We start from the raw sequence: 16,217 nt of genomic DNA, 5'->3' as shown, positions 1-16,217 counted from the left end.
GAGTTAAGGCTGCTCATAGCACAGAAGGTTTGTCAAAGCTTTGTGCAGAAAAAGGATAGAGATATTTTACGTTCATTTTCAGATGAAAAGCTGGAATTATTAAGTGCTCATTTATGTCTACATTATCCCAGGAAGAGGAAAATAACAAACAAGTAAAATAACATTTCTATCAATGGTGGCAGAAGAGCTGAAGAATACAAGTAAGCAAATAACAAAGGATGGTATGGTTATAAACAGCTCTTAAATTTGGCTAAGTGCCTCCTCTGAGAGCTTGCATTTTAAACTAAATGAAGACCAAAGCAGGTTCAAGTGACATTCCTGTAAATTTACGAAATTCAAATGAGATTGGACGTGGCCAATATAAACACACAATTTAACAAAATGATCGAGAGATATATCTGCAGTCTTTGATCAGTTAAATATTTCTTGGGAAATATTTCAGATTACTTTTGTGAAATCTAATAGATGAAGATTTGGTGAGGCTACCTTGATAAAACATAGTATAATTTCAGGAAAGATAACTCGCATTTAACCAACCTTGAGTGAATTTTTTTGAATGAGTTTTAAAATTTCTCAAATCGAGTGAGTAACCATATTGCATATTTTATCTTTTTGGCAGGTCCAATGGCATGAAGGAGTACAATATCAAGGGTAGGACTCTTAGCAGTGTTGAGGAGCAGAAGGACCTTGGGGTCTGGATCCATAGGACTCTTAAATCGGCCTCGCAGGTGGAGGATGTGGTCAAGAAGGGGTATGGTGTACTAGCCTTCATTAATCGAGGGATTGAGTTTCTGAGTCAGGAGGTAATGCTGCAACTTTATAAGACCCTTGTCAGACTCCACTTGGAGTACTGTGCGCAGATCTGGTCGCCTCACTACAAGAAGGATGTGGAAGCTATTGAGAGGGTGCAGAGGAGATTTACAAGGATGTAGAGATAGTCAGCATGGTTTTGTAGCGGGAAGGTCGTGCCTTACTAACCTTATTGAGTTCTTTGAGAAGGTGACCAAAGAGGTGGATAGGGGTAAGGCAGTAGATGTGGTATATATGGATTTTAGTAAGGCGTTTGATAAGGTTCACCATGGTATGCTTCTGCAGAAAATGCAGATGTATGGGATTGGTGGTAATTTAGGTACTTGGATCAGGAATTGGTTAGCAGATAGGAGACAGAGGGTGGTGGTTGATGGTAATTATTCATCATGGAGTTCGGTTACGAGTGGTGTGCCTCAGGGATCTGTTTTGGGGCCACTGCTGTTTGTAATCTTTATTAATGATCTGGATGAGGGTATAGTTGGGTGGATTAGTAAGTTTGCTGATGACACCAAAGTCGGAGGTGTGGTAGATTGTGAGGAAGGGTGTCGAAGTTTGCAGGGTGACTTGGACAGGTTGCAGAGCTGGGCCGCGAGGTGGCGGATGGAGTTTAATGCGGAGAAGTGTGAGGTAATCCATTTCGGTAGGAATAACAGATGTGTTGAGTATAGGGCTAACGGGAGGACTTTGAATAGAGTGGAGGAGCAGAGGGATCTAGGTGTATGTGTACATAGATCCCTGAAAGTTGGGAATCAAGTAGATAAGGTTGTTAAGAAGGCGTACGGTGTCTTGGCGTTTATTGGTAGGGGGATTGAATTTAGGAGTCGCAGCGTCATGTTGCAACTGTACACAACTCTGGTGCGGCCGCACTTGGAGTACTGTGTGCAGTTCTGGTCCCCACATTACAGGAAGGATGTGGAGGCTTTGGAGAGGGTGCAGAGGAGGTTTACCAGGATGTTGCCTGGTATGCAGGGGAGGTCCTATGAGGAGAGACTGAGGGATTTGGGGTTGTTTTCACTGGAAAGAAGGCAGCTAAGAGGGGATCTTATAGAAACATATAAGATGATTAGAGGTTTAGATAGGGTGGATGGTGATAGCCTGTTTCCTCGGATGGAGAAATCTAGCACGAGGGGGCATGGCTTTAAATTAAGGGGGGGTAGTTATAGGACGGATGTCAGGGGCAGGTTCTTTACCCAGAGGGTGGTGAGGGACTGGAATGCCCTGCCTGCTGCAGTTGTAAATGCGCCTAGTTTGGGGGCGTTTAAGGGATTGGTGGATGGGTTTATGGACGAAAAGGGATTGGTTTAGATTAGTGGGTCAATGTTTTTTTTTAAAAATAAGACTGGTCGGCGCAACATTGTGGGCCGAAGGGCCTGTTCCACGCTGTAATGTTCTATGTTCATCCCTAGAACTATTCTCAAATCTTTCTGTTTCCTGGATTGGGTGGCATGTCTTATGAGGATAGGTTGAGGGAGCTAGGTCTTTTCTCCCTGGAAAGACGAAGGTTGAGAGGCGACCTGATAGAGGTTTATAAAATGTTGAGAGGAATAGATAGGGTGGATTCTCAAAGGCTATTTCCCAGGGCTGAAATGGTCGCTATGAGAGAACACAGGTTTAAGGTGCTGGGGAGCAGGTACAGAGGGGATGTCAGGGGTAAGTTTTTCACTCAGAGGGTGGTGAGTGAGTGGAATCGGCTGCCATCGGTGGTGGTAGAGGCGAACTCGTTGGGGTCTTTTAAGAGACTTCTGGATGAGTACGTGGGATTTAATGGGATTGAGAATTATAGATAGGCCTGGTAGGCATGGATATGATCGGCGCAACTTGTGGGCCAAAGGGCCTGTTTGTGCTGTAGTGTTCTATGTTCTATGACATTGTTGATACTGGAACAGGAGAAATACAATTAATGTATATTTTAATTTTTTGTATGATTCCACATTGGCTAAAATATGAAATCCCAGGATCAGAGCTAAGGTATTTAATTGAATCGAAAACTGCCTTAAAGAGAGTTCTCAGAGATTCGGGATCAATGGAATATTTTTTGGAACTGGAAGGAGGCTATACCTGTATACACATAGATATATGTGTGGATCTATTTATTTGTTTATTTAATTTATTTGTTCATAGGATGTAGCACTCACTGGCAAGGCCAGCATTTGCTGTCCATTCCTGATTACCTTTGAGAAGGTGGTAATGTGCTGTAGTCCAACGACAGTGAAGGAACAGTGACATAGTTGCAAGTCAGGATGGTACACGTAAGGGGAGCTTGCAGATGGTGGTACTCCTGGGAGTCTGCTGCCTTTCTTCTTATAGCTGGTAAAGATTGTGGGTTTGGAAGGTGCTGTTATTTGCTTCCTCGTATTCTTTGGCAAGAAGCTTTGCCAAATTGCTGCAGTGCATTTCATGTATAGTATACACTAAACATGGTGCATTAGTGGTGGAGAGAGTAAACTTTAAGATGGTGGATGAGGTTTCAATCAAGCGGGCTGCTTTGTCCAGGATGGCACTAAATTTCTTGAGTGTTGACGGAGCTGCACTCATCCAGGCAAGTGGGGAGTATTTGATCACACTCCTGACTTGTGCCTGCAGATGGTGGACAAATATTGGGGAGACAGGAGGCGAGTTACTCTCCACAGAATTCCCGGCTTCTGACCTGCTCTTGTAGCCACAATATTTATGTGGTAGGTGCAGTTCAATTTCTGGTAACCCTAAGGGTGTTGATGGAAGATTTAGTGACAAAATGCCATTGAATATCAAGTGGAGGTGGTTGGACTCTCTTTAGTTCATTGCGTGCATTTGAGTTGAGAGGAGATGCAGAGAACACATTCTGAACCATTTGTTGGGGCTCTAGTATCAAAAGTAGCAAGTTCCTTACAGCGAAGCCTGTTTACCACCATACCATGATGTGTCCATCAGATTGATTTGATATGTCTATTGTATGGGTGAAGAGAGTTAGCACGCTTTCTGCTTTTGTGTGCTCGTTTGCTTTTCATTTTCAGCCCACACTGCTGGCTTGCAGCAATGCGAAAAAGAGAGGTAAATGTGGAGGTTTCTCCCTGTCAGTATACAGCCTCTCCATTGGCAACCTCAACTGTGTTGCCTTCTGCTGACACATGAAAACTGTATCCCTCAAAGCCCAGGATAAAGCCTCAGAGGAATGTGGAACAGGTTTGGCTCCCAGACATGCAATGTGCCCCCAGTGGCATGTGGACACACCCTGACAGTCAAGAATCAAACTCCCAGCAATGAGTGAATAGCTCCACTGCCTTGTGGATATCTCACGAGAGTTGAAGGCTAAAGGAGTAAACCCTAACAAAAATCTGGAGTGCAGCCCAAAAGCAGACTGAAGTCTAAATGTGTCATCTTTCTGGCAAATCTTGGAATGCTAATGCATTTCTTTGGACTCAACTGGTGTTGGGGGGGTGGGGGTGTTGAGAGGGAGACCCCGATGTTGGGCAGCTCAGGATCTTCTTAAGTCTTGCCCATGTCTGTGCCTTGGAGAAGACACTACAGTTTTGCTTCAGAACATTAACACAACATGGGAATCAGCAGTTACTCATGATAAACATTACACTTTCATCTGGCAGGGTAAGAGTTCAGAGTATACATGTGAGCAATATTCAGGCTTTGCAGAATATTGCTACTTTTGATGCTGGAGCCCCAAATGGTTCAGAATGTGTTCTCTGCATCGCCTTTCAATTTAAACAGGACCAATTAAGCTGATGAGTATCTCTACTCCGATGATGTGTTCCACTACAAAGATGAAAGGCCAGTTCAATGAGGGGATTGGTACTTTCAGTAGCAGAAGACTTAACATCTTTGTCTACTGCGGGATTTCAAAGTGGGATTGGGCACAGTCCAGGAGGCATAGTCCTGTTGCCTTGGGTATCATGATCTGGGAAAAATAAATGAGACTGGATGGAGATGAGACTTGAACTTTGCTGCTAACACGGGGTTTGTGTAACTCACATCTTACAGACAAAGCCATGCCACAGGGTGCCCTGGGGACATCCAAGATAAGATCAGATCAGATAGATCTGATCACCACCAGACACTTCTCCCTGAACAGCATTCTCAACACATGCAATGCTCACTGTGATACAAATTGCTACCTGGAGTCCACCTCGATTGGGATGTAAACCTGTTATTCTTTTCATTCAAAGCATAAGGCTTTTAAAAAAGTATCTGCTAGCTGCGATTCAAATGACCAATTCAGAAGAGTCCAAGAAAAATATACACAATAAATGTTATCAAACAGTATTCAGGCCAAGCTTTCTGGAACAGTTTGTGTACTCAGTTTGCCTGACAGCTCCTCACCTGCTTGTGTAGGTTTAGTTTATCAATCTCAGATAAAACCCATCCAACACTTCCATCTCCTCCACAAACCAGAATGCGGAAATTGTCAAATTTTTGAAATAATCGTAAACTGAAAGAAGAAGAAAAACAACTGATCATAAAAGACCAAAACAGAAAATGACAGAAATACTCAGCAGGTCTGGCAACATCAATGGAGAGAGGAACAGAGTCAACAGGCACAAATCTCCCATTTTGAGATGAAGTGCAGTGGCGAGCAGCTCCAGCTGACCAGAATGGTGGAATCCCATGTCAGATTCAGAGCTTGGTACCTCATTAATTATGCACAGATGAGTTCCTCTCCGCCTCTCCAAGTGGGCAGGCACCTGATTCGAATACCTGCCCTCAGCTGGTGGGTTTCAAGGTCCCAACGCCATATTTAAACACCACTGCAGCACACTCATACCATTCTATTCAGCCCACCTGTCTTCACCAGCCCATGTAGGATGCCTAGAACCCAGAGGAAAATTCAAGAAGGCAGCAGCACCAGTGCTCTTGAGACCCTTATTCAGTGAGTGGGAACTTCTTTACTTCAGAGTCTGTCAAAGAAGCACACTAACCTCACCTCTCCAGCCTGCAAAGCCACTGCCCAAGAGGTCAATGTGGCTGCCACCCACCAGCGAAGGATCGTGTTTCCTCTGTGATTTTCTCCTCTGTGTACTTGGGCTGTCTGCATCTGCATCTCTCACATTTCGTTACACTTGAAATTGGCATCTCCCCACCTTCATTGATTTGATTTTATTCGGTCGTGGGACATGGTCTTCACTGGTTGGCCAGCATTTATTGCCCATCCCTAGTTGCCCTTGAGAAGGTGATGGTGAGTTGCCTTCTTGAAACACTGCAGGCCATGTGTTGTTTGGCAGAGAAATCCAGGATTTTGACCCAGCGACTACAAAGGAAAGATGACATATTTCCAAGTCAAGATGATGAATGACTTGGCGGGGAACTTGCAGACGGTGGTGCTCCAATGTGCCTGCTGCCCTTGTCCTGATTGTGGACAAATCCCCAGGACCGGATGGAATGCATCCGAGGGTTCTGAAAGAAATGGCGGAGGTGATAGTGGATGCCTTGGTGGTTATTTTCCAGACGTCGCTGGATTCCGGGGAAGTGCCGGAAGATTGGAAAATGGCTAATGTTACGCCGTTGTTTAAGAAGGGTGCCAGGCAGAAGGCGGGGAATTATAGGCCGGTTAGTTTAACGTCTGCTGTGGGTAAGATGTTAGAATCCATCATCAAGGAGGAAATAGCGAGGCATCTTCAGGGGAATTGCTTGATAGAGCGGACACAGCACGGTTTCGTTAAGGGGAAGTCGTGTCTGACGAATTTACTGGAGTTCTATGAGGATGTGTCTAGGGCGGTGGATAGAGGAGAGCCGGTGGATGTGGTCTTTCTTGATTTTCAGAAGGCGTTTGACAAGGTGCCTCACAAGAGGTTATTGCAGAAGGTCAGGGGGCATGGAATTGGGGGTAGGGTGTTAGCATGAATAGAGGATTGGTTGTCAAATAGGAGGCAGAGAGTGGGGGGTCAATGGGTGCTATTCGGATTGGCGGTTGGTGACCAGTGGAGTGCCCCAGGGGTCGGTGCTGGGGCCTCAGCTATTTACCATTTATATAGATGATCTGGAGGAGGGAACCGAGTGTATGGTGTCAAAATTTGCTGATGACACCAAGATTGGTGGAACGGCAACTTGCGCGGAGGGTGTGGAGAGTCTGCAGAAGGATCTAGATAGGCTGGGCGAATGGGCCAGGAAATGGCAGATGGAATTTAATGTTGGCAAGTGCGAGGTGGTCCACTTTGGTAGGAATAATGGTAGGAAGGATTATTACTTACGTGGAGAAAAACTGCAGCAGGCGACGGTGCAGAGGGACCTCGGGGTCCTTGTGCATGAGTCGCAAAAACCCAGCTTGCAGGTGCAGCAGGTGGTCAGGAAGGCGAATGGGATGCTGGCCTTCATAGCGAGGGGGATTGAATATAAAAGTAGGGAGGTTTTGCTGCGGCTGTATAGGGCATTGGTGAGGCTGCAGCTGGAGTACTATGTGCAGTTTTGGGCGCCGTACTTACGCAAGGATATTTTGGCCTTGGAGGGAGTGCAGAGGAGGTTTACTAGGCTGATGCCGGAGTTGAGGGGGTTGAGCTATGAGGAGAGGCTGAATAAATTAGGCTTGTACTCGTTAGAGTTTAGAAGAATGAGGGGAGATCTCATTGAGACGTATAAGATGATGAATGGGATGGATAGGATAGAGGTGGAGAGACTCTTCCTGCTCAGAAAGGATAGTAGGACTAGGGGGCACAGCCTCAAGATAAAGGGGGGGCGGTTTAGAACGGAGTTGAGGAGGAACTTCTCACTCAAAGGGTGGTGAATCTCTGGAATTCTCTGCCCATTGAAGTGGTGGAGGCTACCTCGCTAAATATTTTTAAGACGCGGGTTGATGGGTTTTTGATAAGGGAGGGGATTAAGGATTATGGGGAGAGGGCGGGAATGTGGAACTGAGCCAAGATAGATCAGCCATGATCTTATTGAATGGCGGGGCAGGCTCGAGGGGCTGGTTGGCCTGCTCCTGCTCCTATTTCTTATGTTCTTATGTTTTGTTCTTATGCTTGTTCTCCCTTATCTGTGCGGGTTTCCTCTGGGTGATCCATTTCCTTCCATACTGTAAAGATATGTAAAGTTAGGTGGAATAGTTATGGTAAATGCACTGTGTTACAGGGATAGGGCAGAGGGGAGGGCCTGAATGGGATCCTCTTTTGGGGAGTTGATGCAGACTCAATGGGCCGATTCACCTTTTTCAGCATAGTAGGGATTCCTCTATGAATGCTTGCAATTGCTGTCACTAAACAGATCCATGGCAGCATGGCATCATGTACTCAAACCACTACTCCCTTCATGGATCTCACACATTCAGTTGAGGGAAACACATAGCAACATTTACTCTTGCAACAAAACTTTGACAACACCATCATCCCATCTGTCTTGTTGCTCGAACTCCAATCTCTATCTCTTCTGAGAAGGGTTCACACACACAGGGGATATGCACTTTGCATTACCTCTGCTCCATTCCCTCTGATCACATCTCTTTTTTTTGTCTCCATATCGGCCAAACTTGTGGACAACAAGCCTGAATGAGCCCAGACATATGGAGAGACAACAAAGATATCAGCCACACTGAGTTTGAAGGGGCTGCTGTAGAATTCAATGGTGAGGACTGGGATTGCTCCTGCGGCAATGCCGAACTTGGCACCCCACAACAACCTAATATGGACCTCAGCTCCATCACTTCACAGAATCCAGCGATTCACAGTGAGTGCCACTAAAACAGCTTCAGCTCATCCACTAAAATTGTCTAATGCGGGTACAAACTGGCCGGCTAACCAGGCCAGCAGCGCTCCGAGCCCTGAGGCACGTGTCAGGATGAGAGGGCTCAGGAATAACCATCACAGTGTTCACCACAGCTGCAGAGAACACCTCACAGACATCTTCGCAATAATCAGGGGTCAGGACATCCTGGATCTCTGGCACTCAGAGTGCTGCCAGAGAACAGTCACCTGCTCAGTTCCAGTCAGATGTTTAGCCTCTGGAAGCAGCTGTCAGGTCACTGACGGATATGCAAAGGGACGCACTGGACAGAGCTTTGATAGTCATTAATCAAACTAGAGCGTATGATGGAAGGGTCCATCTGCATTCTGCCTAAAGTCATGTCAGTGCCTTGAGGCCACAATGGGAAGGTTGGTGATACCATGGTGACCTTGGTCCAGTACGTCCTGCCTGATTTGTGCTCAGCCTTGCACTCACTACATAGCCAAACAGTGCCGGGGGGCTCCCATTCAGGCCACTTCAGCTGTTCAGGCTATGTGCCTACACTAACTTCAGCAGCACAAGTCACCAACGTGCTTCTGTCCCTGAGCAAGAAACCCTCAAGAGGCTGGTCTTTCAGGGCTCAAGCCACCAGAGGACATCCTTCAAGGTCATCACAGGCATCTGGGCGTAGCAATCAGTAGGCTGCCTCCATCCCCGCTGCGAATTATGTTGGGACTGCACAAAGGCGTAGTGATAGAATTAGGAAACTTAAAACATTCTGATGTTGTCTCGGGATCACAGGTACTCTATTACTGTGAATAAATTGCACCTTTTGTAAATCATTTTATGGGTATTTGAATATAATGGTCAGATGAAATCATTTTGGTTTAGATCTTTGCAATCCTCTTAAATAGAGCCATTTTTTATTCAGAGTGTATGATGGGTGAGTTCTATCGTTAGTCCTCAAGGGGTAGCAATAGCTGATGTTAGCTCTTCAGAATTTTCTAACCGATAAGTTTCTCAAATCAAGGCATGCACTTTCTGACGTGAACCCCTCACTGGTCTGCATTTCCTACAAGGCAGCGTTTGTATTCTTACATGGCAGGGGAAGCATCCAACCTCAACTCACCCCTTTGTTCTCCTTGCTAGACTTTAAGTTAACAGAGTGAGCATATCAGGCAGCATGGTAGCACAGTGGTTAGCACTGATGCCTCACAGTGCCAGGGACCCAGGTTCAATTCCTGGCTTGGGTCACTATGCGGAGTCTGCACGTTCTCCCCTAGTCTGCGCAGATTTCCTCCGGGTGCTCCAATTTCCTCCCACAGTCTGAAAGACTGTTTGTTAGCTGTATTGGCCATGCCAAATTCTCCTCAGTATGCCTGAATAGGTGCTGGAGTGTGGTAACTTTCACAGTAACTTCATTATACTGATAATGTAAACCTACTTGTGACACTAATAAACTTTAAAACTTTTAAAAAAATTATCCGTACACTGATAAACACAGCTAAGATCTAACCCTAGTGAGTCATCAATACTTAAGGCCCAAGCGCGAATGTAGGACCTGTCCTCTCAGTGATAGTTCCTATTCCTTCAGAAGTTAAAAAATGGCATGAAGGGCGAGATGAGATGTTGCCTAATGATCTGACCTATTATTACTCTTGGAACCTATCAGCTATGATGGTAACATGGTCATGCCTCCCAACTCTCCTCTCTTCCATGATATCAGGGTTGTCATGTTGTCCCTCAGCAACTCCCTTGATGTTCTGCCTCTCCTCATCTTCAGCTACCAAGAAGGACTCCTCCTCCAGTTCGCCCTCTGGCAGGGCCTCTCCTCTTTTCTACATAGCCAGGTTGTGAGGGACAGAGCAAACTGTCATCACGCAGCAAACTCTCTCCAGTGCATATTGCAGAGAGCCACTCAAGCAGTCCAGGCATTTGAATCACATTTTCATAGTTTCTATTTTCTGCTCTGTGAGGGAGCGTATGGTGGCGTGAGCAGCTTTGTACTTTTCTTTGACTGGAATCTGAGGATGACACCTCAGGGTCATGAGCCACTGTTTCCCTTATCCCCCAACAATCTCTGCAGACTTTCTGGCCCCACAAAGATCCCAGTCACCTGGAAGTGACTGAGGATACAGGAGACATGGCAACTCCCAGGGAATGTGCAGGATGTACTTTCAGTTGGTGGCACACCAACTGCACATTGACGGAATGGAATCTCTTGCAATTGATGAACATCAAGGGCTGTTGCCAAGGAGCCAGTGTAGCCACATGGGTGCAATCTATTGCTCCATGCACTCTTAGGAATGACTTCAATGAATTGAAACAATGATTCTGATTTCCATTCATGACATAACTATGAGCATTCATTCGCTCAGGGTGAATGAAATCTTTTTGGCCACTGATGAGTGACATTAATTGTTAAGCCGTGACTACTCTTTGTGGGACAGCACAATTGATGTAGCTGTGCCACCTTCACTATAGCCTTCGCTCTGCAAGGCTACATTCCTGTCTTACTTGGTGTAGCTTTGCCAATTTTGCCATGAGGCTATTTAGTTCTGCCTTTCCCTTTAAAAGTACAAATTTAGAAAGGTGGCTTGTTGTTGCTTCCTGGGCAATGGGCTCTGAATTCTGTTTAATTGACCTGGACCCTGTCCACTGTAGCAGCACCAACGAGTGAGTGTGCATTCCAAGGAGCCCCAGAACCTAGCTTGGTGGTCCCCCATGCTTCTGACTGTGAGGTTCACATAATCTCTGAACTTGCCAGCACCTATGACTCCTTTCCATTTCACACCAGAAATGTCTGCACTCTGTAACTTTTGTCTGCCAGCCTCTGAACTTAAACAGGAATCTTGACATAGTTCCAATTTACAAAGACTATGGTTAAAAGTAAGCTTCACAATGCACTGCAGCCCTGTTGTTTGTGCAAACCTACCTTAATGTGCCACACCAACAAGTCCCCAATCCATAATCTACAGTCTGTGTATATCCCCTTCAAATTGTACATGTACTTTCCCTTAAACCACCTGTTTGACTACACTTCATGAACCTTGTCAGGGCCCAGCCTCTCTCCCATAGTCTTCCCTTTGTCTTCCACTGTCCGACCTCTTGATCCACCTTCTTGCCTCTCTGCCTGCTATTGTGAGCTCTCACCCTTTCCCCCACATCCCTTCCTTCCAACTTACCCTTAATCTTCATCATGCCAAAATCTCCCCCACCTTGCACTACAGCCCTAGTCAAGCTTCAGTGCTTTGTTGTGGGGGCTACATGAGACCCATAGTTCAGTGCTGTCCAGTTAGACACTGGTGTGTGGCACCAAGGAGAAAGAGACCTCTGTACTCCCCAACCTCAAGCACAGTACTGATTCAAGTTGGTGACACAGGAGAATCCATGGGTCCAGCAGCATGGTGCTGTCCATAAGGACTAGCTCATCAATGAGATGGAGAGCGGGGACCAGTCTGCCTGGCAGGGTGGAGCAGCACAGCACTATGGTAGATAAGCTTCAATGCACTCACCTTGAAGTCTCTGACGAACTGAGGCCGCCTTGCATGCACCACTCTATTATTAATGGGGTTTGAGGTTGACGTGATTTCTTACTGGTGTGACGCAAGATTGAAAGGCCTGTTTGCGATGCCATTGGATATCTGTTTTAATGAGCATTCATGAGATGCAAATTGCATTTACTCCACCTGCCAGCAGGAACTGTAACCCACCATTATCCCGCCATTGGGAGACTTGCAACAGGATTTTATGCGGTGGGTTTCCAACTTTATGGCTCCAGCCAGATTCTCCACGCCCATCCACACCAAACTCTCCATGGGCAGGATGGGAGAATTTCAGCCAACGTTTCAGATCAATGATGAACGGTCATCTGATATGACCTGAAACAGTAAGTCTCTCCACAGACGCTGCCAGACCTTGGTGAGTATTTGCTGCATTTCTTTTTATTCCCAGCAGCACAGTATTTTGCTTAATGAAGGAACAACACTTACCATCCTACACCATTGCAAAGATTCAATTAAAACCTGCTCAAAGTGAAGTAAAGGTTTTCACAATTAATGCTATTCTGAGAATTAAGGCTCTTCAGGAAGCACCTGGGGCTTGCTTAGTGTAAGCTTATTCCGAAACACATCATGGAAGTAATCATTGTGTACAGGATAGTTCCAGTGACTGGAGCAGCCCAGCCTCAGAGAAAATCCCAAACAGCACATGACTGAAACCCTTTGTTCAAAATCTATATTCAACTAATGTTGCCAATTTCACAAGTCAGTGACCTTGTAAGGTATAGACCTACACATATAAAGACTCATTTAATCCTTTTGAACACTTTCTCAGAATCCTTTCTGACACTGTCACTAAAGCTGGGGTCCTGCAGAAATTCTGCCTGGATATGGAAGAATATATCCTGCTTTTAAGTACCTTTATAATAAATCAAATATCCCAGGGGAAATCCCGAACTGTCAGACAGACAGATAAACAGCTGTGCAACAGGTTTTACATTAGTTCATCTGAAAATATTTTTTAACTCATGCTTACCCAAGATGAGGTCCTCCATTCATGAGATCGAAGACTTGAGCTGGATTTAATAACTGCTTGAACCGTCGGAGGAACTTGACTCCCTGATTGTCTCCACTCTTAGAATTGACAAAGACTAAAAGTGGGCTGGCGCAAGATGGTGGGCAACTGGCTTTCCAGAAACCTGCACAGAAAAGAGTCAGCAACACATCAAGTTCAATCTGTCCTACATCCAACAGATCAGCACTGTACCATGAAACAGGAAGACCAGCAACAAATCTGTATATTTGGATGAGCTTTTTACTACAAGAGCGTAGCGTCTATTATTTCACCATGTTGGCCAATTTACAGAAATATTTATCTGTCATTCTTATGATGCCTTACCACATCTGCTTTCCAACCAAATTAGTACTTAGAAGTGTAGACACTTACTATTTAGGCAAATAGAGCAGCCAATTTGTGTAAAATAAGGTTTGCAATGAATAAACTACATAGATGACCAGCTAATCTATATTTGGAGATGTTGGCTGAAGGAGGAAACATAACACTGATCTTTTTCTTGTTTGTAGGTTTATTCACAGGATGCAGCAAAACAGATCTCTGCCTCCAAAGACCATCCCAGTAACTGACTCTCTTTATACTCATTAAGGTACAGTATCCCTTCAACGGCTTGTTTATTTGTTTAATTCTTAATTCGGTTAGTTTATTGGGTTCATAAAAGATTATAAAGACAAAACTTAAAATGTCGTTTCCAAGGCTTATGATGCACTGCAGCCCCCTGCAACGCCCAAAATCACAGAACACCCCACGCTCCTTCTCTGGCACACCTGAATGTGATCATAGCTATAGAATAGAGGCAGGTAGTCGGGACTAACAAGCCCCTCCACAGCATGCGAATAGGACCGGTTAATGGCCAACTTAGCCAGGATGTGGAGATGCCGGCGTTGGACTGAGGTAAGCACAGTAAGAAGTCTCAACACCAAGTTAAAGTCCAACAGATTTATGTGGCAGCACAAGCTTTTGGAGTCTTGCTCCTTCATCAGGTGAGTGAGGACTTGTGTTCACAAACAGGCTTGCATTCCAACCATTATCTTGTAAATTGAGTTTGTATCTGTATATGTCCTGTTTGTGAACACAAGTTCTCATTCACCTGATGAAGGGGTGAGACTCCGACAGCTTGACTACCAGATAAACCTGTTGGACTTTAATCTGGTGTTGAGAGACTTCTTACCCAACTTAGCCAGGCCCAGGAATAGACCCATGAGGAAGTCTTCTGATCTGCCCACACACCCTCTTCCCCCTCCCCCCACACTGTATGGACCAACAGTTCGATGCATGTGGCTGAAGTGCAGTCAAAGTTCGAGTAGTAGCCACTTCAAATAGCCAAAAAGGGGCTGCAACCTCACACAATCTATATAAACATAAAACACATTCTCTCCAAAGCTGCAGAAAATACAAGCGGCCTGGCAGTTCATGAATGATCTTAACCTATAGTCGTATGGGATTGCTGCATGTGACAAACTCCATGCCAAAGACAAAAGGATGAGGACTCCCACATAGACAGCCTGCCATTAGGGGGCCCACAACATCTCCAGATGCCATGGTGTGTCTGGAAGTCGCCACCGGGAGAAGTAGTGGAAGCAGATACGATAGTGACTTTTAAGGGGCATTTAGACAAATACATGAATAGGATGGGAATAAAGAGATATGGCCCCCAGAAGGATAGAGGATTCTAGTTGAGTCGAGCAGCATGGTCAGTGCAGGCTTGGAGGGCCAAAGGGCCTGTTTCTGTACTGTAAATTTCTTTGTTCTTTTTGTTTGTGGTACTAGAGAGATTGGAATCCCCTATAAACAAAGGGAACACTCAGCACTCGGCCTTTGTTCAATGATGATCAGTAGCTCAAAACTCCCCGAGTGAAGACTGAGAAATGCCTTTTAGATGTGTTAGTCCAGGCCATTGTAAAGAGTAGAATCATGCCCCAGAAGGTAGTCACAAATCCTCAAACTGGCCTCAAAAATCCTCAATAGAAATCATTCACTTAATTTGCAAAGCTTCATTGTGTGTTGTTTCCCATTGCTTAATTTGAACTGAAAAGGCTGCAAGGATATCTAGACATATTTCACCAGAATCTGACACACAGCCACACTGTGCAACTGTTTACATCTGGAAGCTCACTTCAGCCTCTTGACTTTGAAAGAATGTTTGAGTGCAATGGGACTTGACTGTTAAAAATAAAACAGCACACAATGGGGTCATTACAAATAGGAAAACTGTATCGTTCACATTGAAGTACATTGAAACATGTTACAAAGGGAAACAATCATTTAAAATTTGACAACAACATAAGGAGATAGATGACCAAAGAGGTGACAAAAAGGTAGCTTTTGATGACCATCATAAAAGGAGGAGCAAGAGGTGGTCAGTTCTGTGCTTCACCCAGCTCAAAATTTACTGAAACTTTCATTCCTGCCTTTGTAACCTTTAGATTTGACTATTCCTTCAAACTCCTATGCCGTCTCCCATGTTCTATCCTCCGCATACATGAAGTCAGTGTTTGGCAGTAAAGAAATTGAGAATTGCTGAAAAAAGACCTTTGGTTGAAGCTTTTTGTGTTGCTTTAGGGCAATCACAAGAATATCAATGTCAAGGGAAACAACAGCTTTATACTGCACGAGAGGAGAGTGATGATTGGTTGGCAAGTGGGCTATGATTGGTAGAGGTGCAAAATCACTTGTTGAGGTGATTGCAAGGTGTTACCAAGGAAAATACACCAGTTAATGGTAACTAACAGCGAATTGCCAAGCGTTGTTTGAAAATTTAAACCAGGCATTTTGACTCTGATTAATCAAGCGTTGCTCCGATGACATGTAAAAACATTACACCTCTTTCAACTAAACAAAAAAATGTGATAGCCATTCGCTGGTTCATTCCACAGGACAATACATTCACCAATCAGAGCCAAGCTACCTTGTTTAAATTTTCAAATAATATTTGGCAATTAACCATCGGTGATCACTAACTGGTGCACTCTCCTGGACAACAACTCCACCAATCATAATCCACATGCCAACCGATCTGCACTCTTTTATAGTATAAAGTTGTTCCTCCTGACATTGATAGTCTTGCAATTGTCTAAGAATGGTTCTAGGGATGAGAAACTTCAGTTTCGAGGATAGGTTGGAGAGGTTGGAACTCCTTGGAGAGGAGACAGCTCAGAGGAGATTTGCAAAATATGATGGCCCTCTTCTGC

At 44.9% G+C, this 16,217-nt stretch overlaps 1 protein-coding gene across 4 annotated transcripts in view; it reads right to left on the bottom strand.

Annotated features, from left to right (window-relative positions):
- Positions 1 to 16,217, bottom strand: part of dgkh (diacylglycerol kinase, eta) — a 522,666-nt gene that overhangs the window by 124,441 nt on the left and 382,008 nt on the right. For all 4 annotated transcript variants that reach the window (XM_080204138.1, XM_080204137.1, XM_080204139.1 and 1 more), the window contains 2 exons: positions 12,988 to 13,150; positions 5,122 to 5,230 (listed from right to left, as the gene is read on the bottom strand). In XM_080204138.1, the coding sequence (XP_080060264.1) occupies positions 5,122 to 5,230; positions 12,988 to 13,150 (272 nt within the window). The remainder of the gene's footprint in view (positions 1 to 5,121; positions 5,231 to 12,987; positions 13,151 to 16,217) is intronic.

This window comes from Carcharhinus amblyrhynchos, chromosome 15 (assembly GCF_965287045.1).
Source record: "Carcharhinus amblyrhynchos chromosome 15, sCarAmb.v2.hapA, whole genome shotgun sequence".
NCBI lineage: Eukaryota > Metazoa > Chordata > Chondrichthyes > Carcharhiniformes > Carcharhinidae > Carcharhinus > Carcharhinus amblyrhynchos.
This window is presented reverse-complemented; position numbering and strand designations above follow the sequence as displayed.